We start from the raw sequence: 25,653 nt of genomic DNA, 5'->3' as shown, positions 1-25,653 counted from the left end.
TATAGGTATAACATCAAACAACTTACTTGAATCCAATTTATAGCTTTGATGTTTAAAGTTTTAGTCCAGAGCATAATGCAGATGTAAAACTGAAATGCTTAAACTTTTTAATCAAACTTTTCACACTACTGTAATATACTAAGGTTATTAGCTTGAAAGAAAAAAAAATTGACAGTTTTTACAGGCCACTGAAATATTTTGTTATAATTATTCAGAGATTTTGATGACTGCCTTGCTGCTTATGGGTATTTTTTCACAAAAAAGCATACTGAATACTATACTTAAGAGATACACGAGTTTTGATACCTGCTCTGAAGTATGTGAATGGTAAATTAAAAAAAAGAAAATCCATATTAAAACCTTTCTCAGATTTTGGGATACCACAGCTCTCATCTTAAACACACAAATATTGTTCTCAGCACTGTCTCATTCTTCGAATTTAAGTTTCGGTTGCTTTATGTTTTTGTATTAGATCAGCAAAGATACTATTACTCTGGGTGGGATAACACAGCAGTATGAGGAATCCAGGATATTCCTGGAATACAGTAATGAGAAATGCCTCCTTCAGGCAATAGAGGACCCAACAAGGATAGGTGCTGTTCTGTACCTTTTACTTATTAAGAAAGGAGGGGCTTGTTGGGGAAGTGCAGATCAAAGGCAGCTTTGACTGCAGTGACCACGAGATGTTGGAGTTCTTCTTCCCCCAGAAGTTCTCATGTTTCCTTTCTGAGCTTTCTCTCCTCATGCCACCTTATTTAAGGAGCTTTTCCTTTCAGTTGTAATGTAGTTTTCTTTGCTCTTCCTTTGCATTTTCAGTATCTGTAGTGCCAATATCTCTTCTACATATTATTACTCCATCCCTTTGGTTCCGTCTTCTACCTCTTACTAGGGATCACAGGAAAACAAGTTCAGATATTTCTCACCCAAAGCCAAATGTCTAATTGTTATCAAATTATGAATTTTTATGTGCTTGGAATCCCATTCTTGATTTGATAATTGTTTAAAAAAAAAAGTCAAGACTGATAGCTAATGACATAAAACCAGCTGCTTAGATCTTGTGTCAAATGGTAACCCACTGTAGTTCCTATATGGGTCTTTTGGGACTAGAATGGCAGTGGCATTTCATTTCATTCTTCAGTTCTCACCTTGAGTGACTGCTGTTAGTATTTTGTCTCTTTGATATTCCTTATACAAACTAATCAAGTTACTCAACATCTTTTGTTAAAGGATAAACAGAACGAGGTTACTGAGGCCTTCTGCAATAATTTTTCTGTTTCAAACAATAGTGTTGTGGGGCTTTTTTTCATTAGACTTTCCTATATTCACTATTGTATTTGTAAAACATGTCAGCAAAACTGGATATAGATAGAACTTTTGTGTTAGTTTGGTTCTGGCAGATACAAAGGTAGAGCGTTTCCATTCAATTATGCAGTTCTATCCCTTTGAGAATATAAATATGCTTTATATATACCTTTATATATATACCTATACACCTTTAAGAATTGCATGTACTTAATTTGCTAACACATCTTCTTCGGAGCTTGCATTCAGGTACTTGTTTGTTAAATCCTCGAACAAACCTCTTTATAGTTGCTGCAGGATTAACTGTTTGCTATAAGAATGTTTCCTGAGAAGAGTGTCTCATTTTGCAGCTGTGGCCTGTTATAGAATGAGCTAAATGAAAAGAAATTTAGCTTGAATGGGGCTATCAACTTAGATATATCTGTATGGCTGACACACACATCAGTTATATTAATTCTGCCAATCACCTGCCGTTCTTATCATCAGTTGTTTTTTACTGCATATCATCAATAAAATTACTGAATAGAGTTGGGCTTAAAAAGCAATTAGAGGAATCCCTTTTTAATGTCTTTTTTTCAATTATACGTTCTTTTAAAATCTGTCAGTTCGTCAGCTTGTGATAAATTTAATACATGTTTTCTTGCTACTCTGTAATGTTATTTTTAGGCAGTATGTTTTGCAGCCATATGTCTCATGAGTCTTACATGAGTCTAAGTCTATCTTGTCATCTTTTTCACAACCTTGTAGTTGTGTAAAAATTACTTTTTTAAAACAAAACCTGATCTTCATTGTTTGGAAAAATATTATGTATCAGACATTTGAATTAATCTTCAGAAGCTTTTCTCTTACTTTGCATGGAAGGGATGTCAGGAAGTCATTCTGCATCTCCTTTTTTATTATAGGTGACTGTTTTTCCAGTTTAGTGATATACCTGTGGAGTTTAAAATGTAATAGTGATTGTCATACATTTTGTGGTCTTTCATATTATCGTAAAGCAGTGAAACTAATTTGTGGAAGGGTTCAGAGGTATTTTTATTTCTTAGATTGGGAACAAAACAGTAAGCATAACATGAAAAGGCATTCTGTCAGTCAGGAAAAACTGACACTGTGCCAGGCATAGAAATCTCTTAATAGATATATGCAAAATGTCATTTCTTAAGACAAAGTAATGCATACCTAAGATTTAGCTGGGGGAGAATAATATGGCTTCTAATAGTGCTTTCTGCATGGTTACATTTTTCCAGTACCTCTAGATTTTTAAATATATTCTAAATGGAGGACTGAGATCACAGTATTTTCAGGGTTCATTGGATGCAGAGTAAAACTAATAAAATTACTTAACTAAATGGTTGCCTAGTAACAAATGCATTCTGTGCAGAATGAGTTGTAGATAACGTCCTATATAGAATCTTCAAAACTGTATTAGTAATTGCATTTTTACTATGTACTTTGGTTTTGCAATTTCACTGTTTTTTCATTTTTGTTCCAAAAGCTAGACCACTTCACCTATGTGGTGAAGTTGGCAACTTAGCTCTTTCATTACTAGTAAATAATATAGCAATAAACAAATAAACACTGATGAAACATTCTAACAAACTTCCCGCTTAGTAATTTTGAAATACATTTAATTCTTTTGTTTGTTTGTTTAGTGCTCTGAGCCCTACTCAATTCTTTTTCCATTTCTGTTTCTCCTTTGATTTGGATAAATAGCACAGATCCTGTGAGACAGTGAGACATAGAGCCATTCTGTGGGTAGGATAGTATCCAACTAATAACTAGTGTGAATCCCAATATGCAGTACTTCATTCTTACTACCACGGTATAGGGGACTCAGGAACCTACATTAAGAATTCTTCTTCTTGCACATCTGCACTAAAAACTAAGAAATGCTTGTGTTTAATTTTCTGAGTATCTTGTCTTTAGTGTACATCTGAAGGGCATAAGGACTTACTGCAGAGGGTGTGTTGAAGTGATCCTGGGTCATCTGAATATCAGATTAATTTATAACCAGCAGACAATTCTTCAAAGATTAAAATGTGTAAACTTGTCTGCTTCACTTAATTCTGTGCTCAAGTTGAACAATCAGAGATATGCTTTCCAGCTTGATTGTAATTCATTCTGTGAATGTGATATTTTAATACATGGAAATGGGAAGGCTGCCAAGATCACAAAGTTCAGGAAGAACTTTAGAAGTCAGATAAAAGAGTATCTCTATGCACACACTGTATGCTCTCAAGTGGCGTCTGTAATGTAACGAGATGATATGCAAATCTTAAAACCTATTAGGAAGAAAATGATCCTGCTGTGATCAATTTACAATCCAGAGAGGCACTTCCCATACCTGATCCTTTATGATTTGCAGCGTAAATGCAGATGATGCTTGTGTGGAAATCAATACTGGATAGCTGTCTTCTGATTATTTTTTCTGCATACATGGAATTTCATGGTGTGGTAATTGTGTTCTGTGAATGTGTCTGGTGGACATGCTGTCAATTCTCTGCATGCCATCATGAATGTTTCTGAATTAGATATACTAATTATATATGTCAGTTAAATATAGCAATGGCAATTTTATTTCTTACTTCCAATGTAACATCAAATCAATAAAACATAGTAAGGCTTTTAAAGAACCTGATGTGCAAATGATGTGTCAGTTCAGGTTGTCAAGGAAAGCCTTGTAAGTTTCAAATGCTGCTAATTATTTTATTGGGATAATTAAACACATTTAAAGAACGAAATGTTAGAGGTTGTGTTTCAGTAGTGAAGAAAAGGCACTTAGCTGCCTACCACCAGCCACCAATATGCAATGTAAACAGAAAACTTTGTCATCCTAAATGTCTTATCAGTAATTTCTACTGCCATTTCAGGAAAAGACTGTGGGCTCTTGGTGTCTTGTATATGAAAGCATAATTGCTAGTTGGGACTTCTAGGATCAAATTATAAGTGACTCAGTACTTGAAAAATACTAATTTTTGGATGGTCTGACTTTACAAAAGGCATATGCACGCTTTCAAGGCTTACTGTTCTTTAGAAGCACCTGAGAGCAAAAGATGTTAGTGCTTGCTCTTCAAGGCAAAGTCAGAGAAGTAGCTGAAAAATGTATGCAGAGAACTCTGTTACAAAAATGTGTTAGATTTCTAAAAACCATTATGGAAAATCGAGTTTCTATAGATGAATAATAGATACATAGAATTATAATCTAAATATAAAATAAATTGAAACTGAATTATAATCACAGAGAAAATGCGAAAAATAAATCATATGGTATGGTTGCCTATTCAGGTAGTCTTGGGTTTTTTTAGTTTAGCACAGTTTTAGTCACTGCTGTTTTTATAATGCCATGTAAAATTAAAAGAATAAAAACTCCTCATTCTCTATAAGCATGTGATGATATGCATAAACTAAACACATGGGTATTTAGTTTACAGTTTGAATTTGATCTGAACATAAAATAATGGGAAGGATTTATTTTAGTGTAAGTGTACCTGTTTTTACATCTTGATTATTTTATATATGTATATAAATTATTTATATTTTTGGTAAACAAATATAAAAGTAGGTGGTAAAAAAATAGACACTTTTTTTGTTTGGATGGCCTCAAAAGAACTTACAGAAATTGATGGAATTATTTAGTGTCTTAATAAGATGATTAGAGGGATGGAGTACTTTCCCTTTGGGGAAAGGCTTAGAGAAGTGAGAGTGTACAGCCTGGAGAAATGAAGGCATCTGGGTCATCTTACTACCTTTCAGTACCTGATGGGCACTTAAAAGAAAGCTGAAGAGAGGCTTTTTACAGGGCATGTAGTGATATGACAAGGGGGAATGGCTTTAACTGAGAGTAGGTTTAGTTTGGATATTAGGAAGACATTATTGACTGTGAGGCTGGTGAGGCCCTGGAATAGGTTGCCCAGAGTTGTGGATGCCATATCCCTTGAAGTGCTGGAGCCCTGAACAACCTGGTCTAGTGGAAGGGGTTTAAAAAATGTGCTATACATATATATTAGTAATCTTAATTACTTGCTTGCGTTAGGTCTCTGCTGCAGTTGTCATGTGGAGTGTTAATTCAAGGTTTTCAGTAAGTTCCTTAGCTCCAGGGTCAACTGCCAGGTCAGTGACTTTAAGTGGCTTCTTTGTTTTACTAAGCTTTCAAAAATGGCAACTCTCAGTAAACTGTAACTATTCTCTAGCCACTGTTTTTATTTTAAACGAAATCTTTGAAAAAACACCTTACACTTAGGTGCTGTAAAAATACATATGTCCGTGGTTATTAAGCAGAGTTGTTGTTAATTGTTTGAATATTTGAAATGCTTTCTTGCCTTCAGCTGAAACCAAGCATACTTTCAAACTAGTGCTTTCAGGCTCTTAGGAGATTTGAAAAAAAATTGTTACTGAATTTAGCAAAATCGAGTAATGTTTTCCAGATGGGAGCTCAGGTACGCTTTAAGATTGCTGTACTTATTATCAAGCAATTGCAAACAAACTATGAGACACGTATATCAGCAAGTGGTAATTGTGCTCAGGGATTCAAGCTTGAAAATAAAGAAGTGTATACTAAGTAAGATAAAACTTTTGCAGCACAGATGCCCAGGTGCTGGCTGTGGGGGTGCAATGTGGCCTTGGTGAGGGATGTCTGTGGCTGCCCCACGCCAGACATGGCCACTTACAGCAGGCTCTGACCAGTCCAGCATAGGGCATGACTGAGCCCCACGGACAAGGTGGTGGCACCTCTGGTAAAGCAAGTTTAAGAAAGAGTAAAAACACTGTGCAGCAGTTGTGAGGGAAAAAAGGTGAGAAACAGCCGTGCTGACACTAAGGTCTGTGCAGAAGGATGTGCAACTCCAGGGGACCAAGCCAAAACCAAAAAAACCCAAATAGAAAAAAGAGAAAACAACCCACTCTGTGCACCTCCCCCACCTCTGAAAAAATTCCCAAACCTCAAACACCTCAAAACGTGTGGTTGATGATGACTGTAGCCCTTAGGTCATCACATAATCCAGCCACAAAAAGATGTGTAAGAAGTAATAAAGCTTTTTGTGCTCTTGAGCACTGCTTTTGTTTCCTGTAGATTTCAGAAAGTGAAATCTCTAATTTGTCCCAGTTTGCATTTACATATCAGATTTTGTTGTACATGGGGCTTTCCTTTGGAAAACTGCTCTTGTGCAAGTGCAGAAGGGTAGGTCTGCAGGTTTTCTGTGTCATTTAGTTGTTTGCAGACACAGTTTTAGTGTCCAAATTTTTGCCACTGAAATGTCCATTACCAGGCAACGTAGTGGTTTACTTTGTCTGCTTGTCTGTGGTGTTTGGTTCCTTTTGAGATTTAGTTTCATATTTTGGTGTGCCTCCTATTCTTCAGATCTGGATTATGGTGTGGTGTTGTCTTCCTTGAGAATCCTCTCCATTCACTTTTTAATCATCTATTTTGAAAACTTTTAATTTAACTGTTTTAATTGCATTCCTTTCACTTGAATTCAAAACACCTGAGTAAATCAAAATCTGTATTCGAAGTAAAACCTCATATTTTTTGAATAGGATTTAGCCAGGTAGAATTTACCAGCCTTACTCATCTTGAGACACTGACCCATTTGAGACTGGTTGAGAACCTCATATATGGCTTCAGTTACAGTGTCTAAAAAGCCTTTGTAATAAAATTACTGTGAACTCTGGTTTTAAGTAGTTATGCTAGTTGTGAGCCAGCCTACGCAACTCCTAATGTTCCAGAATGAAATGGGAAAATTCTTGTGTACTTTGTTCATTCAGGTCTTCTGTGTGCTTTCATTCTTTTTGAAAATTACCTGAAAATACATATAATATGCAGGCTTTTGTGTGGAACAGAACATTTAGTTGTAAATCACCATTTCTGTCCCTTATTCAGTGAGAAGGCATGTAAACCAAACATTTGAGGAATTAAAGATTTAGAAAAAAGAAGAAGAAATAAGAAGGAAATGCCACTTACAGAGAACTAGAACACGTTGTCTAAGAGTGTAGTGGAAGCAAAAACCCAGGATGGAGGAATGACACAAATTAGATTCTTTTTTCTTTCCAGAATAGTGGTCTGATTTTGACTGAGGAAGAAGACACCAAATCGTGTCACAGTTTTGCCTATAAATTGGCCTATCCCTTCTTAACAAAGCCAGTTTTCTGCTATTGTTCCTCCATGTCAGTTAATGACTAGCTAACCTTTTGGAGGGCAAAAGTACAATAAAATAGAAAGATGAATAAGCAAGGTTTGATGGAATTGCAGAATGCACTGGTTTCTTCAATACAGGATAATCACTAACTCACATCTATTGTTCACCTTTTATGGAAAGTACTAACTGTTTGTTTGACATTAATGTTTTGCAAGGGATGTTTTAAAACTCTGTTCTCGATTCTTTGGCTTACAACACTTGGAAAATTTACAGTTTTTCTGCTTTTTTAATAGGTTGAATCTACACAAAGCATGATTAGGATTTTGGGCCTTTCAGCTACATTACCCAATTACCTTGATGTTGCTACATTTCTGCACGTCAATCCCTACATTGGATTATTCTATTTTGATGGCCGTTTCCGACCCGTACCTCTGGGACAAACCTTTATAGGAATCAAGACAACCAATAAGGTGAAGAATCATGAATGCCAAAGAAAGGGTTGCTGTTTGTGGTTGCTGTTTGTTTTGATCATGCTTCATATATGTATGTGTATGGGGTACCGGTTTATTATGCTACAGGTGTTTTTTGCAGCATATTTTCTTTTCTATAAAGATATACATAATTGAAAGGTGCTTTAAGAATCTTCTTTCCTCAGTTTACCAAACCTGTAAGTAGGCGTTGTTGGAGTTGGATACAATCATATTTAGCTTTGCATTGCCTCTGCTTCACTACTAAATTTTGCTTGGTGAAGAAGAAATCATCACCCTCAACGGTAGAATCACTTTAGCAGCTGAGTATTCTGCCTCTCTCATTTCAGATTTCCATGTGGTGCATCTTGTTTGGCTGTAAGGATGCCTGAGGAATGTTATAAGAAAAATACTAATTTTTTTAATCTGGAGAAATATATATATATATATATATACATATATATATATATACACACACATATATATATATACATGACGCACATTACTATTAAAGTTACTGATGAAACCTTAGCATGCTAAGCCATTAATTATCATATGTACATGTACTGTATTTAAAGTATCCCTAAATAAGCTTCTTTACTGATTTATTGGTCGTTTTGGGAAGCATTAAGACGATGGTCATGTATAATATTCTTAACAAAAATCTCTAGTGCAGTGACACTTGACATGTAAATTATAGTTCTTTAAATACAGGACTTTATACAAACACTTCCCATAGATTTCCCTTGCATCTCGTTAACTTCTAATTAAAATTTATGCAGTTTAACTTTTGGAAAAATATTGTTCACCTGTGGTGTAAATTAATAGAAATCAAGACATTTTCAATCAAAAGTCAATTTTGTAGTTTTTTCAATCATAGCACATATTTTAGTTTTTGTAGAAATGGACATTGCCTTTCTTACTAGGTTATTGAAGTAGTCATTTCATCTGCAGTGCGGGAGAGGAACTTATTTTACAACTGTAGGGAGATGTTTCAAATCTGTACGGACAAGAATAGTTTACCATATGGTGCTTACCGTGATTTGCATATTTTAACCTTCATTAATTGCTTTTAATACCTTTACTCTTACTTGCTGTTACTTTTAATTAATCTGTCACTGCTACTTGATTTTAATATTTAGTTTATTTCCACTATATAGTAAGAAAAGAGAAAATGCTCCCTTTATCCATAGTCACTTTAGAATGCATTTGGGATTTAAAAAATCAAAGATATATATAAATCTTGTAAAATATGAAATTATTAAAAAAACAGTAATTTTTTAAAGAAGCATAAGGAGATGAAGAAATATGAGGAAGTAATTGTTATTCTGAAATACCTGGCAGACTGTTTTGGTAATACCACAGCCAGGAGTTCTTTTGTTTTTCAGAAGATTGTCATTACAATTTCACACAGCAGAATGTATTTTACAATCAAGATAACACACTTTACAGCAAGCAAAAAATAAAAGTATTAAGCCTCTTTGAAAAAGGATTCCGTTCAGGATAATACTAATACTAAAGCTGCCTAATTATTGCCATTATCAACATCCTTGTGGTCTTTATGAGAGGAGGAAGGCAATGTAAGAAGGCACAGGATCAAAATCAGTTATTGCAGACCATCAGCAAGTGCAGTCAGTGCTGTGTCTATATACACACTAATGAGTTGCAAGGAGATAGAAGGTTGTTAGTTACTTTAGGTAGATGCTTTGCCACAGTTTTCTAAAATCCTGCATCCAAAAAAAACTTGCCGAAAATTTGGAGCTGATTAGCAATTTACAGAGTCACGTGCAAACTGTAGGGAAGCTTTCAAAGGCAGGGACAGCATGATGTATTTATTATGCATAGAAGTTATCCAGGAAAGCTCTCAAAACTCTGTATGTTGAAATTCTTGGAGCATATGGCACCAAGACTAAGGTTTGGCTTCTTCAGTCAAGGTCTGTTAATGTCAGGTATTTTTCTTTAATATCAGTCTTTTTTCTTTATGCGTGTTTGTTTTTCTCTTTAGGCATAAACACAAAGAATATGTGAAATTAAGTTTGTATACATACTGTCCATGTGTCTTTATGCACGGCTCTTGTATGTTTCTCCTTAATGATTTTCACTTGCTATTATTTGAAAAAACATATTTGGTAAAATGCTAACTTCTCATTTTAAGAATGATTAGACTGGGTGCTTGTCTTTAGCACACATGCTCATATTTTCTCATCTTTTTATTACTATACTTGTACAGTTTCAGATACGAATGTTCTCTTTTTTCTCTAAAGCTGTTTTAAAGCTGTGTTTTTCAACTTTCATCTATTCTAGGTAAATCCAAGTATTAAATTTCCATTTTGAAAGTTGTACATGCTTTGCTTTTGTAGAATGTCTCTTTGTGCCAAAACAATTTGGTTATAAGACATGAATGCACAAATGAAGAATGGAATGATTGCTATGATTTTGGACTTTATTTATTTCGATTTGTCACAACCTTAATACTGAGGTGCATTCAAGTAAATACATGCTATTTATATTGGAATACATTAAAGACACAGAAAAAAATAAGAGTGGGTTAAAGAATACTCTATATTTTGACTGGAATCTTTCTTAAACATTTTATTTATCTATAATTGGAAACTCTTTACATGCTACTCACAATGTTCTCTGTGCATAACCCAACTATGAAGAAGTATCTGTTCTCTATGGCAAAAACACTATCAGTAATTTCCTGGAGATAAAAAAATATATATTTATGCCATGTAAAAACTATTTTTATATAGCAAATAGAAGGCCTTAATTCTAGATAAGATATATTAAATGGTTTTCTCCTCAATATCTTGTAGAAGTAAGGTTCCTCAAAATGAAACAGATAAATTAAAGAACCGGGTTACTTCTCTTTGGTCATTAAAAAACACCAGCAAAGTCACATAACAAATTTTCTATTAACTGCCCTTACTCACATTTTATCTATGTATTTTCATGTTTTATTTCTTAATTTAATAGCAAAATGCTGTTGTTAGGAATGGGAATTGATATATTGTAAATTTAATTGCATAATCAAATTTGTCTTTCATGGATCACTCTAAATTGCTTGATACGTAGTAGATAATCCATAAAGACAGATTATTTTAATATGGACTGTTTTTCAGGTGCAGCAGCTGAATCATATGGATGAAGTATGTTATGAAAGTGTGCTGAAGCAAATAATGGCTGGACACCAGGTATTTATTTTTTAGTTTAGTTTCCATTCAGAACATATATAAAGAATTTCATTTTGATCATCATAGTGATATATTAAGAATTTTTTTTTTATGATCTGTCACTTCAGAGGTAGCCTCTAACCCTACAAACACTTCATAGAAATAGCATGCAAGAAAATCTAAACTGACTAAATAGTGTTACCTTCTAACAGAGGCCAGAATTCCTGGTACTTTATATATCCATAAAGTTATTAATGTGTATTTATGTCACTTTTTTAAAAATTGCAAAGCAAAGTAGGTCAGTACTTTAGAGACCTTACAACAGGTACACTTAAAGATTAAAAAAATCAAAAATCAATCACCTAATTATTATTCTTAGCCTTTCCTATGTCTTTCAAATTCTAGTCTTTTGTGTTGGAAATGACGGATGACAATTATGAGTGTTCAAGACATGGTGTGTAAGGAACTCAGCATAAGTCATTTGAAATATCCTGGGGTTTGTGTTTTGTTTTCTTTTAAAGGAAATAATTGTTCATTTTGCTTTACAATAGAGGTTTCTGCAGTGAATTTTCAAGTCTGACATTCCCCTCCTCTAAGAATATGGGCCTAACTCCTTTGCCTGAATAGTTTCTCGTTCTGTTATGATTGTGGTCCTGAATCACTCCCACACAATGTCTCATTTTTGTTAGAGCTTTGCACATAAAGCAGGTGTGGCACCTCTTCAGAGCAGGAACAAATGCTAGTGCTCTATGATGCTTGAAGAGGCTTTTCGGTAAATAATCTTTATATAAATGAGGGAAACTGTCCCATACAGTCACACTAAGAATTGCACATTTTTCCCTTTCCACAAAAAAATTCATTGTGATTTTTGAAAAATGAACAGTTGGTTTATGACTTGGGAAAGGAAAACATACTTCAGCAACAGCTTCTTAGTTCTCCTGCCCCCCACCACCTTGCTTTAGCTCCATTCTTCCACTTCTCTTGTTGATATCAGTTACTGTTGTTACATTCAGAAAACTTTCATGAAGATTACTTAAGCAAATACTGTTATTTTCCTGAGTGAAGACTGTTAATGAAATTTTTTTTAGCAGTACCAAGGGAGCTTTAGTTTGTTTTCTCTTCATTGTCAATTATGCACATACATTACCAAATTCCTAACACTGAAGTATGTTTAGTTTCTTATCTTTCGTGTCTTGTTTTGATTTTGTGTATTTTCACTTGCTGAAGTGGAAGTGGCAGAGTCTTTAAATCAGTAGTGTCTAAGTAATGTATCTTGGATTCTCAGCAGGGAGTCTGTATGCTGTTGTGGCATATTTACTGCACCTTTCTTCCCCTCTCTTTTCATCGCACTGAGGGAAGAACTGACTGCAAACATATATGATATTATTTGAAAAATTCAAGTACAGTAAGTTGTTCAGTTCTAGGAGATGTTTTTGTAGCTTTTCTTGAGAATAGTTTTAGTTCCTGTGCTAGCAGCTGAATACATGAGTATTTTGTTTTAAGGCATGAGCTACAGTTGTAAGGTCAAGAGAAGAACCGTAGTCTACTTGATGTTACAGTTTCAGCAGAGAACACTTGCTGATCTCAGTTTCTGAAAATTGTATTTCAAACCAACAGCCATATAAGTATATTTTGGACAAAGCAGAAGTATGGTTTCCCTTGCTATATAAAAGTTGATTTGATTTCAGAATACTTCTGGTTAATTTGATTCAAATGATTGTAAATTTTCTTTGTTTGAAAATGTTCATTCTGCTATGTTGCAGAACTCTTGTTTAGAACATCTAATTAGCAACCAGTTACACTGGACTTTTCTTCAGAGTATTTAATTTATATTGTCTTGATATTTATTAAACAAAATATCATAGCCTGAAATGAATGATATACAAGTAGCATTATACAGGCTTTGACAATGCAGAATCAAACACATCAGCTCATTGTCTAATTATAGTATGTAGTACTGTACCACATGAAAAGTTAGAATTTTCCTTTTAATGAGTGTGCTATGACAAATGATCTGTCTAATCCTTAGAGTAACTGCAGATGTTTAAAAAGTGGGAAAAAAAAAATCTCATGTAGATATATCTACATTGAGGTGCCTGCTCCATAGTGGAAGATGAATATTATAAGCTAATATGATGAATGTTACACTAGAAAGGTTTTCTTCAGTGTCTTTGCACAATTTTGAGAATGCCCTTTGATTTTCTAAGTTTCCAAAAAACCCATTACCTCATGTCCATGTTCACCATAGGCTGTTATCATCATGCTCTGTTACCTTTCTTAGCTTGTGTTATCCATAAAACTTGTATTTATTAACATTATGTATGTGCAAATTTCGTAAGCTTTTTTACAAAGCTGTGGTTGCTTCTAAATATATTTCTTAAAAAGATGTATTCATCTCTTGCCCCCAAATACTTAAGAAAAAATTTCCATAGCTGTTGTGTATCTGTATGACTTTCGGGACATGGTTGAGATTTTATATCTATTCAGGCAGTGATGTGTGACAGACACAGATTTCATTAGCAGTGCTCCAGAGAGCCAAAAACCTCTCTGTTCTGTTTTACATGAAGTGCAAGAAAGAAATACCAGAACCAGAGAAAAACACTTTCCCTCTTCTAAAGTTGCTTGAGTTAATGTAGATCTTCCTGTGGCCATCAAGCTTTCACAATGTTGTCTCTTTTAAGATTCTTGACCAGAGTCTTTGGAATGTCGTAATGAATTAAATTCAACATTGTTTGTCTACTGTTCTGTTAACTCATTCTCAGAGAATTCTACCATACCAGAACTAAATAGTTTACTCTTGTGGAATTCATACTGATGTGTCACTGTCGTATTGTGGGTTGCAGTGTGAGGTTTGACTACAGTTATACATCCATGCGTTTTTATTAGATGTATGTATGTTTTCATTTTTTAAAGGCTAAGGCTGGTAGGAGTAGTTGCATTCTATAGGCATGTGTTTTGACAGATGGAGAGAAGCTTTTTATGTTGATTTTTCAACATTCATCCTCTGCAAGACTTCAAGCTCTTCCTGGCTGCTGGGAAATTATGAGTTGGTGATTCAGTCTTTAGTTTTGATCCATCTGCTCAGACTAATGAGATATCTCATTTGTAGGCTTCACTTTGAATTACCAAATGCAACTGAAACAATAACATTTGTCTTATAGCATAATTCTCCTTTTGTTTAACTTGAGGAAGTTTGATAGATGGCTTGCCCTACTGAGTTTTCTGGGGTTTTTGTTATAGAAACTTCCTGACATGACTAAAGAAGTAAGATCAAAAAATGTCCCAAAGGTCTTCAAGTACTTTTAAAATCAGTGTGCTCATTTGGTAGGATTGCTAAAAATGTAGAAATCTATTAGAAGTTTTCTCTGGCAGATCCTACCTCCTAAGATGGCTTTAAGTGAGAACCTCTAGTGCTGTTAAGTCTGCTTTTCTGGGACTGTCCTTCCATGCTTGATATTGGTGAATATTTGTTTTTGTGTCATACTTTGATTTTGCTATGTTCTGATATAATCTAAAAAGATCTTCGTGGACTAATTGGCACTTTCTGAATTTTATTTCTACCTCTTAGTAAACCAAAGATTATTTAAATACAGAAAGAAAAAACTGTGCACCATTTGTCAGAAAATATGATTCTATGCTCAGTTGCAGGTGGAGTATTTTTCCGGCATTTCTCTTCCAGGATACTCTTCACTTGAAGACTAGATGAAGGCTAAGTGACTGAAAATTATCATTCCTTCAGTGTTATTACAGCTGTCTTTTTTCAGACAATCACCACTAGTGGGCCACATCAATCAAAAGCATTATTTCAGCTACAGAGCTGAAAAAAAATTCACATTTTCCAGCCCTGTGAGAAGGGCATCTAATGGCAACAAGTTCTGGGGTTCAGGTAGCACCTTTCTGAGACAGCCAGTGGAGAGCCTTGGGAGATCAGCAAAGACAGTGACTGAAGACTGCATGTGTTGGCATCATTTTTATAATAAATTGAAACATTACGTTGCTGGCCAGCTGTGTGAGTCAACACAGGCACGTGGCCAGAGCAGCCCCAAAACCAGGCTGAAATGCAAAGAGTTCTTTTTTTCATTACCTCACTCACTGGAGGATCCTGAAGCAGTGGCTTGGCAGCAGAGACACACGAGGGGCAGCGCAGGCACTGCCAGGCTCAGTCCATCCTGATGGGCAGTGGGGCTGCTGTTTCCACCCATCTACCAGGGGCCCATGTATTGTACCACTGTGCTGGGATCTCCCTGGGCTTTTTATGATCTCTGAGCTTTGATCTCTCGCAGGACAGGGATCTCAGGCTTGTCCATGAGAGTGCCTCCAAGTCTATGTGAACACCTACGTTAGCTCAACACACGAGATTCTATTTCTGAAAACAGACAAAGGATAAACAGCAGTGGGCATAGTATATGGGTTTTCCCATACTGTAATCTCCAGGCCTAGGGAATCCCAGCTGCAAGATCACTTGAGTAAATCTACCATCCTCCTCACCATTCTTCTGCTTTTACCCTTTTCCTCCCACCACCAGTTTAGGACAATGCATATCATACTGTATTTATCTTAAAAATTTATGACAACAACATGACACCCTTGTCATGTTATGGTTTGAGAAATAACAGTATTTTTAGGAGTTTTGAGAAATAACATAGTATTTTTAAGGTTTTGGTTATTCCTCTGAAACATATCATGTGTAAATTTTGATTTCATGTTAAATTTCTTTATCTAATGTATTGAACTGCTGCTCTCTTTGTCAAGGTTCACTTGTTTAAGTTAGTATCCTAGGGAGTTAACTGGTTTTAACTTTGACATAAATTCGCATCCATTTTGTCTCCTGCTGTTACTGACCTTTTGCTGGTTTACCTCATTAGCTTGGTTACCAGGAGATGACCTCATGTTTTTTCCATTGTCCCCATCACCTCTTAAATATTTTTGCTGTTATGAGTTTGTCAGAACCTTAGCCTTTCCTATCTTTTCTTTTTTTTCTTTCTTGTTTTTTTGGTCTGAAATTCACTTGAGAAAAAAATCCCATAAATTTCTTGTATTATCAATTAGAAGAGTTGTTGCTGAAGTCCTTGAAAGCTTTTGAAGGAGATTCTTCCTCAAACTGCAGCCATAAAACTCTTCTTTTGCCACATTCCCCAGACTATTCACCTCTTTTATTTCTCCAACATTTTCTTGTTATTCTTTTCTTATAAGTGATTCTCTTTGATATTACTTAAACCTTGAAAAGAAGTCCTGTGTTTTCTTTGCCCTTGGTGTTGTTTCAGTAGGACTCCTGTATTTTCTCTCTGCACCTTACTTTCCTGCATGGCTTTTCTTCCTGACCTTCAGGACTCTGTTACTCTACTTGTCTTCAGTCACAGGTATCTAAGTTTCAGTCCTGGTTCCATTCAGTGCACTTTGGTCCTTTGCCGTTTTGTCTGTTTATGACAGTTTTAACTTGGAGTGCCTTTGGCATTCTCTTATCTTCTGAAACCTCTCTTCCTTTTTAAGACAATAATTCCTGTTTTCCCACTGCTTTTGAGAGTTTTCTGTGTAAGTCTGACATGACTATCTGTTTTAACTTTTCTTTCACTAGCTCTGGTACTCAGGGAAACTCTAGGAGTTGGACTTGACCATCCATGGGTTTCCCTTCCAGCTCAGCTTATTCTGTGATTCCTTGAAAGTTCATTTTCTCACTGAGCTTGGTGTTTTCAGTTCACAGCAAAAACTGGCTGTTCCATGGAAGTTCTGACACCTTTCTATGCTTCTCATTGCCTGCTGTTTGTGCAGGCATTGAGGTTCAAGGTGTCAGTCCATAAATACTGAGGAGACATCATGGCTTTGCAAGAAGTGGTTTCACTATGCAAGGAGCAGCTTTTCTAGTGACCAAAGATGCCAAGTCTGTTGCAAAGAACTTGGATTTTTGAAGTGCTATATGGCATTGAAAGCCTCACCACAACATCACAAAGTGAATGCAGTAGTAGTAATTGTACAAAATTAGCAACAACTCAACTTAAGATAGTAACTGCAAACCAGTAGAGATACAATAAGCCTCTTCTGAATTAACATACTAGAAATCTCACTACTGGGATGAAAAATGTGGATGAAAAATAACAATGAACATCTTTATACAAACCATCTATTCTTGTTCATGCACTGAGTGGTGATTTTGAACTGCCCATTTTGTGCTTGTTTCAGTTCAGTTTTTTTAACCTTTTGAAGAAAGTGCTTTTTCAAGTACACTGTTAGTTTCTGAGCTTTTACTCTTCTCATTTTCAGCTAGTTTTTTAGGTTTGGCTGGATTGTGTTCTCTTCTGCTTTTGCAGTATTGTCTCAACTGCATCTGATATACCTGTCACAAGCTTTTACCTTTTATCTTTTAAAATTAAATGAATGTGCAGAATACAGCCATTTATAGTTGTAACATTTTTAATTAGTCTACGCATTGGGTGGTTACTGTGCAGTTTTCTGGAGATCAAGATTGCTTTATTAATTAGAATTTATGTTCTTAATTAAAATGTTGTCTTACACCACTGGTTTGCATTTAGTTCATTAGAAATAATTCTGAGGTGTTTTTAAAAATTTTGGAATAATTTCTAAGTATCACCTTGCACAGATTTTTAATACTTTACTCTTTTAAATCAAGATTTTTGTTGTCTGAGATCAGAAACAAATTATATTCGAACTCACATAGTCCAAGCTGGTTCTGTGATGTATGTTGCACATAAGGCATTCACTTTGTCTGTAATTGTTCTCTATGAACAATAATTGACTTGAACTTTGCAGTACTAAGAAGTGTCATCTTGTTTTTCTGAGCTATCTTAAACTAAAAAAGAAATAGAGTAGTTAATTTAAATCTATTATATTAAATTGTCAGCAGTGAACTTGACAGGTATTAATTTCATCTGTAAAAATGATGGATTAAATTTCTTTATTATCAGTTTTCCAGCTGTTATTTGGCTGCAGAAGCCGTGTGAAGATAAAAGTTTAATAAGCTTAGTTACTGGAGCTGTTGACAGTGCTTTTATAGCCATGTCTTGAGATAAGATTTAATAAAACAGTATTTTCTTCAGAGGTCTCTCTGGAACTTAGTACCTTGAAAATTAAGCTTATCCTAATATTTTTTCCTGGGTGAAACAGTGTTTATAGCATGCTTTGGACAAATAACTCTGAGAAGTTACAGGATTTGTTAAAATGTATTCTTCATCTAGATTGGGTATTTTTTTCTAGATTTTCATTTTAGAGCTTGAAGAGTTTATTTCAGCCTGAGTTTTTGTGCCTCTGTAACTGTACAGGTTGTTTGTCTTCCATCACGTGGTGTAGCTTATTTGCATATATATATGTGTATATATTGCTTCTATATTTATATGTGTGCACATGTATGAACAGAAATACAAAAATATAGAAGGTAAAGCGGCGTGGCAGGATAGCTGAATTATGACTGATGATTTTAAATGTTATTTCCCTGTCAGCTGATTAAGTGAAGAATTTAGGTTTTGGATAGTTTGCTTTTGCAGTTTTTGCACAATTAGGGCCCACTTGTATGTGTGGTTTCTTTAACAAAATCACAAACTAATTCAGTGATGGTGCACTATTTTTATGTTCTGCCTCATCATTTATTTATGCTCTTCCTTTACATAATAACTGCTTTTTCAACTTTAAGGATATAATAGTTAATATAATGTTATGCCTGTAGAAATGAAATTTTGTATCTTACTTTAATTGAAAATACTGTATTGATGTGCTGTGTAAAAGATAAGCTTCAAGAAGTGTTTTATACCAGATGTTTCATGTTATTGTCAAATGATATGTATGTACTATTTTCCTCTGTATTTTCTGGTCAAATTTGTTTGACTTTCAGCATTTACCTTGTCAGCTGCCTTTATGAACAGCTGAGGAAATTGCTGGAAATGGATGCTATAACAAGTCATGTATATAAAACCCCATAAGTCTTCAAATAGGGAGCCTTCTAAATGTTTGTGTGCGATGTTTCTATGCAGTATTCTAATTTTTGCATGTATGCTTGTATTTATATAGTAGTTTGTCTGTATATGTATACTCAGGTGTTCACAATGAATTTATGTAGACTAGAAACACCAGTTTAATATCTTCTCATTAATTATGAGTACATGAGGTGTTCAGTTTATGTCTGCAGTCTTGCACAGCTACACAGATGTTGTAGGTATTGGTAATTATAGCTGTTTAAGGTAGCAAGTAGTACTATTTAGAATTATTCTTCTTCCTATATTATGAATTCTCATTGAATCATTAAAACAAATCAAAAATCAAATTTAATTCCAGATGAGCAACTTCTCATAGCATAAAATTTTATTTAAATGAAGTAATAGATGGTTACAACCTGAGCCAGTTGGCCTTTTGTGGATGACCTAAGCGTTAAGTTGCAGATTTACTGCTTGCAAATGTGGCAAAGGCAGACTTGACCAGTCTTGCAGACATATGTGATGAGTTTTAGTAGCTCTATGTTAAAAGCTGTTTTTCAGATGTGACACTGGAAACCATTAGCAGTCTAGAAGATTGTGGAAAGTTAAGGCTGTGGATTTCTGTCAGCTCCACATTATTTTTGAAGAATTCAACGACAAGGTTAAATGATACTCTGAAAGACATGTTAAGCATTGTCAGTGGTTCAAAGCTTCTGAAAATTCTTGCCCTGTAGCTCTGAAAGAAGTGGCTCTGTGTGCTTAATTTATCATGATAGTATCAACTATATAAACAAACTACCTGATTTTTGTCAAAACACCTGTAAATTATTCAAAATATAACAAGGCAGCTACTGTCCATCAAGACCTTATGCCTGTCACAGACTTACAACAGGTGTCACCTGAGAATCCAATGGTAATGTCATTGGTGGGTTCCAATTAGAAATACACAGAAACATAGGTTGCTGTAGAAAATAAGGTATTTTGAGGAATCCATGAGGATGGAAAATAAATTTTCACTAAGATGCATCAGGAAATTCCTTTTGACTTTATGGTTTTAATCACTTTCCAGAGTATGAAGTTTCTCATTTATGTAATGCTGTGGTGTTGAGAGTTCTCCTTGTGGCTACTGGAAAGATGAATCCAGAATATATTACATTTGGATAATTGCATGCCTTTTATTCATGAGGTATTTATGATACTCATATTTAGGCCAGGATATTTTGAGAAGGACTAGGTATATAACATGTGGGCTTAGAAGGGAGATTCTCTTTGTTCTAGCACAATTTACTGCTGTTAATAATAAATGCATCATTTAAGTTCTTCATAACTTTATTACATTTCATATTAAAAACACTGCTTGTGCTTGAAAGCAGTTCTTTATTTTTCCAATGTTATAGAAAGCCTGTTGATTAGGACCAAAAATCTGGATAAAGGTCTGTCTTTAAATCAGTACTGATAAAAAATAAATTAGAAAACATGACTGTTCTTTTAACTGTTTAGTAGGTTTATGTTACTGAAACCAGAAGATAGATTGACATGGCAACTTTCTTAATTTTTTTTGCTTAAGTAAAAGTAACAGGAATAGATATAAAGATTTCTCCAGTATCTTTTATGTTCCTTTCCTTTTTTAAAGCCAAATAGAATCTGTTTATCACTACTGACTCCTGGGTCATTTTTGTGTATTATGAACGTTATACGTGTGAGTATAAATAGAATTGAAAATATAAGAAGAGACACGGTGAACATGACAACTCTTAATCTAGAGTGATATTTGTTGAAAATATAATTTATATCATAGAAACATACTTTACTATACAACATCAAAATAGTGTCAAAACAGGACAAAGGGAAATGCTTGAAACAAATTATTGCATGATCTTGTTTTTCTAAAAAAAGATACAGTGAAAAGCTGCTTATAATTTTGAATAATAATTGTCATTCAAGTCCATTGGCATCTGCAAAAATGCAATTGTTAGCTACCTAATGACATATATTTGCATAGTAATGGACTAGCTATTCTTGCTTAATTTTATATACAAGAATAGTTTGCTATTGCTATTTCTATTTCTATCCTGTCAATTAAAATTCAGAATTTCTACTACCTGTAGAAGTCAGTAAAGTATTGTTTGTTTGTCTTATTTTTAATTTGTCCTCTGCTTTAATTTTCACTCTATTCATTTTTCCTCTGCAATTTGTAATATATTTGGCTAATGCTACAAATGGAAGATAGCACAGATCCTATTATACTGTTCTGAAGCAGGTTTTCTTTAGTGGAAATTGTATATAACTGTTGTATAAAGGCAGAGTCATGAAGTTTCATGTGGCAAGTACTTTTTTCTCGAAGCATCCTCCCAAAAGTGCTGCTGCATAAATGCTGGCTGTTCTTCAATGTAAAGGTTTGATGTCATGAGAGTCTCCTATTTTAATGCTAGAGGCTCAGTGTCACTTAAGGTCCATAACTGTTTTATCCATAGCCTCGAATGGAAATGACACCAAACCCCTGTATCTTTCAGTTTTACGTAGGGGCAGAGGACACAATGTCATATTTTAGAGGAGCGTAGCTCAGTGCCTCTCTGAAATGCCTGTGCACTGCTACATGCAGCATATGGAACAAAAGGGAGAAATTAGGGATCTGCATCCCTAATTGATGAGCTAAGATGGTATTGAGATCAGAGATGTGATGCCTCACATGACTGAGTGCTGCAAGGGGTGGAAACAGAATCTTGAGCAAGGCTGAGGTTAGGGCAGCAAGAAATTTTCTTGTGAGCAGGGATACCCAGAGCTCTGCCTAGGCATGGATGATGTGCCGGCTGAGAGTTTAGGAGGAGGATTAGCTGGTAGATAGACATAAGCAATGTCACTGTGAGATTTTGCTATAGACACTGATCAGGAATAAAGTAAATGAGGCCTTCGTCAAACAACTAGAAGCAGCTTAATGTTTGTAGTCTCTGGTCTATCAGGGAGACTTTACCACCCTAATATCTGCTGGAGAGACAACACAACAGAGCAAAACCAATCCAGTAAGTTTCTGGAGTGCATTGATGACAATTTCCCAGCACAGATGATTGACAAGCTGATGAAGGTTGATGTTGTGCTGGACCTTGTACTTACAAAAAGCAAAGAACAGGTTGGGGATCTGCCTGCTGGGAGATATTTTGGCTGCAGTGACCATGAGATGGTGGAGTTCAAGATTCTGATGGAGGGAACAAGGTGGAAAGCGGCACTGTCCTGGGCTGTAGGAGAACACTTTGGCCTTTTCAGAAATCTTGAAAGATCCTATGACAGGTGGTCTGGGAGAGCTAGGGGGTTTCAGGGTTCAGATCTTCCAAGCTCAAGAACAGTCCATTTTGATGTGCAGGAAATCAAGCAAAATGGCCCAAGGCAAGGGTAGATGAGAAAGAAACTCCTGACGAACATGATAAGGAAGCAGACAGGAGCGTAAAGCAGGGACTGGAAACTCAGGAGTAATATAAAGCCACTGTCCAAGCATGCAGAAATAGGTTTAGGAAAGCCAAACTGTCTCTGAAGGTGCATCTGGCAAGGTGTGTAAAGGGCAGTGAGAAGGGCTTCCACAAGTACAGCAGCAGCAGGAAGACAGCTAAGGAAAATGATGGCTCTTTGCTGAATGGAGCAGGAAACCTTGTGGCATAGAAAATGCATAACATTGAGCTATTCTATGTCCTCTTTACCTTTGTCTTGCTGGTAAGATTTGCTTGCAGGAATCCCAGAGTCCCTGAGACGAATGGGAAAGATCAGAGCAAAGACTTATCCTTAGTCCTACCCTTACTGTAAGACAAATGAAAATTAAGAATAAAAAAGATGATAGTATTTCAAAATGTGTGTGATAGAGCAATTTTTATGGATAGATATAGAACATATGAGGCAAAATGAAGGAAGAGCCAATAGGAAGAAAATTAACAATTTCCGATATAATGTCTTCACCATAACTCTACATAGTTTCATGAATGGCATAAAGCTCAGTTGGGGGAGGTTTAGGTTAAATGTTAGAAAAAGGTTCTTCACCCAGAGGGTGGTTGGGCACTGGAACAGGCTCCCTGGGGAAGTGGTCGCAGTACCAGCCTGACAGAGATCAAGAAGAATTTGGACAATGCTCTCAGGCACATGATGTGATTCTTGGGGGTGTCCTGTGCAGGGCCAGGAGTAGGATTTTGATGATCCTTGCAGTTCTCTTCCAACTCAAAAGAGTCTGTGATTTATAAGAAATAAAAAAATTAGATGGGACTGTACAATAAAATATTCGCTAGGATAGTCACATTTTAAGTAAATATACATTTCCACGTTAAAAAAAATACAGAAATTGAAATTATAGGGCACATGTCTTTAAGAAGTAGTATTATTGCAGATAAATAAATGAGCAAGTGCACATTACAATAGTAAAAATATCTGCACAATGGAGTTGTTACCCCTTAAAACCCAGTATGTCTAAATAGAAATGTAGTTAGATAAATAGTGATGTTAAATAGATATTTTAATGAGATTATTAAGACTTTAAAAAAAAAAAATCCTAGGTTTTGTTTAAACAGGGATGAACAGAAGTAATTTATTTGAGTGAATAAATCAAAATTTAGAGAGCAATTATGGTAATCTATGAAGAGTTCAAAATATATCACCTTACTGTTTTGATTAGTTTATGAAACATTATATATTTCTTTGCTATTAGTTAATATTTTCTGTTAAAATATTGTATGGTATTGTGTAGCTTTGTTTTTCAGCACAGTTTCCTAAATATTTCTCTTGAGCATACAGATGTTTTAATGGTGAGTGTTGCTGAAAAATTTTTTTGGCATTTTTGACTTCCAACCTGAATGAAAATTCCTATATTCCAATCCACATTATTTAATGTTATGTGGTGAGTAAATGCAGTCTGCTTTTAAATTGTGAAGAATTTTTGCAGAAAAAAAAGAATATAAAAATGTCTCTTTAGCACTAGTCTATAGGCAGCTTAATAATCCTCCAGTTTTCTGTAGTGTAAAAGAAGATCTTAGTACACATGCAAATTATTTCAATATTTCTTTTAAATACAAGATGTACTAACATTAACTAAAATAATTAGAAAGTAAATTCAAATTCTCTTGTTGCCTTGGTAAGTGACAGCCTGTTCAGCTTTTTCCATTCCCATGGTGTTGTTTAATATGCAGAAAGGTTTTACTATGCAAAATACAAAAATCTGCTAAAGTAAAAATAAGATTTCTGTATTAACCTTTTTAAGCTTTAGTATAGGTCAACTTATGAAATTTCTTGTTTCACTGCTGTTCTTTTAGTTTCTAGTTCTGGGTAGTTGTTCATGAGTTACTGGATTTGGTGAGAGGAAGGGGAGATCACATTTATACACTGCTATGCTATCAGTTAGATCTGGTAATCAAGATATCCTGATTTATCACCATTTTTGATCAAGAGCCATTTGTGAACTGTGTGTGTTGTTTTCATGTATTTTTTGTATGTAATATACTTTTCATTCTGTAAGTGTTGGGCACTGCAATTTTGAACTGTATCTTGGCAGTTAGGGAGAAATCACAACGCAAGACAAAAACTGTTTTATTACTCTTTGGAATAAGGCTGCATGTTAGTGAGTTTTACTTGGTCTGTAAGATGGTTCCATTTAATGATGTGGAGGGAGATGTTTTTAACATAGATAGGTGTATTTAGCAGTCCTTGGGGAAAAGTGTTGAAACCTTGTTAGGAATTGAGTTTTGTAAAACACTTGGAGGAGTTTTCATGCTGACCTGAAGGGAGAAAATGTTTGGACAGATTAATCTGTTGATCAATATCCCTAACTGTTCATTTGCAGCAGAAGTAATACCCAGATCAAGAACCACATAAAAGAACATGTTGTAAGGATTTAGCTGTGTGAATCCAAACAGTGTCTTGAGGCTAGAATATAGATACTTGTTTCTTTACTACATAATTAATATCAATATTGAATTAAATAAATTCATTCTTTCATCTTAGTTTCTTTGAAAGGTATGATGCAAAGTGGGTGGCAAAACCTAGGCCTTCTCTCTTCGAGGAGAGGTATTCAGTAAAAGAGAATTGCTGAACTCAAGCAGTCAAGTCACCAGCACTTTTAATAACAAGATGGAAAGATAAACAGCATGTTTCCCCAGAAAAATGATGAACCTTTTTAAGGCTATCATAGAGAATATCAGTTTGAAATATGTATTTTCCCATAGCAAAAGTTAATGCAAGCATCTTTGCTGTCCAAGGCAGAAGAAATGTATTTCAAGATTATAAATTTTTAGTAATAATAGCACACTTGTCTGTGCTTTGGTGATGCACTAACATATTTCATAAAGATTGAAACCTGGAATATGCAACTCTTTGGGGAATACAAGCAGTTCCTGCTGTGAAATTTTAAACAAAGTTTTTGGCGAAAAGGTTTGATTTGTTTTATACATTGAGAAAATTCTGAGGAGGTAACCTAGCTAGAGACATTTGCTTTCTCTTTTCTTGTATATTTTTTATTATTTAAAAGCTTTGGTTTTAGGAGAGCAGCAGCAGACGCTTTCAGCACTAGGGCTATATACACCAGAGCTAGCTTTGAACTGCATAGTACAGATCTAATTACACAGCTTGTAACTGTGGAACCGCTTCTCTCTCTTCTAAATTACTTTTCCTAACTTATTTGCATAATGTAATGCAC

General features: G+C 35.0%; 1 protein-coding gene across 2 annotated transcripts in view; it reads left to right on the top strand.

The window, feature by feature from the left end:
• ASCC3 (activating signal cointegrator 1 complex subunit 3) overlaps positions 1-25,653 on the top strand; it is a 257,776-nt gene that overhangs the window by 100,986 nt on the left and 131,137 nt on the right. For both annotated transcript variants that reach the window (XM_042016301.1, XM_042016302.1), the window contains exons 12-13: positions 7,724-7,900; positions 11,023-11,094. In XM_042016301.1, coding sequence (XP_041872235.1) covers positions 7,724-7,900; positions 11,023-11,094 — 249 coding nt within the window. The remainder of the gene's footprint in view (positions 1-7,723; positions 7,901-11,022; positions 11,095-25,653) is intronic.

The sequence above is a fragment of the Corvus kubaryi genome, unplaced genomic scaffold, assembly GCF_017639235.1.
Source record: "Corvus kubaryi isolate FWS band 111438036 unplaced genomic scaffold, C.kubaryi_AGA036_p1.0 split3-73, whole genome shotgun sequence".
Taxonomy (NCBI): domain Eukaryota; kingdom Metazoa; phylum Chordata; class Aves; order Passeriformes; family Corvidae; genus Corvus; species Corvus kubaryi.
Note: the sequence above shows the minus strand (reverse complement) of the source record. Positions and strands in the feature narration are given on the sequence as shown.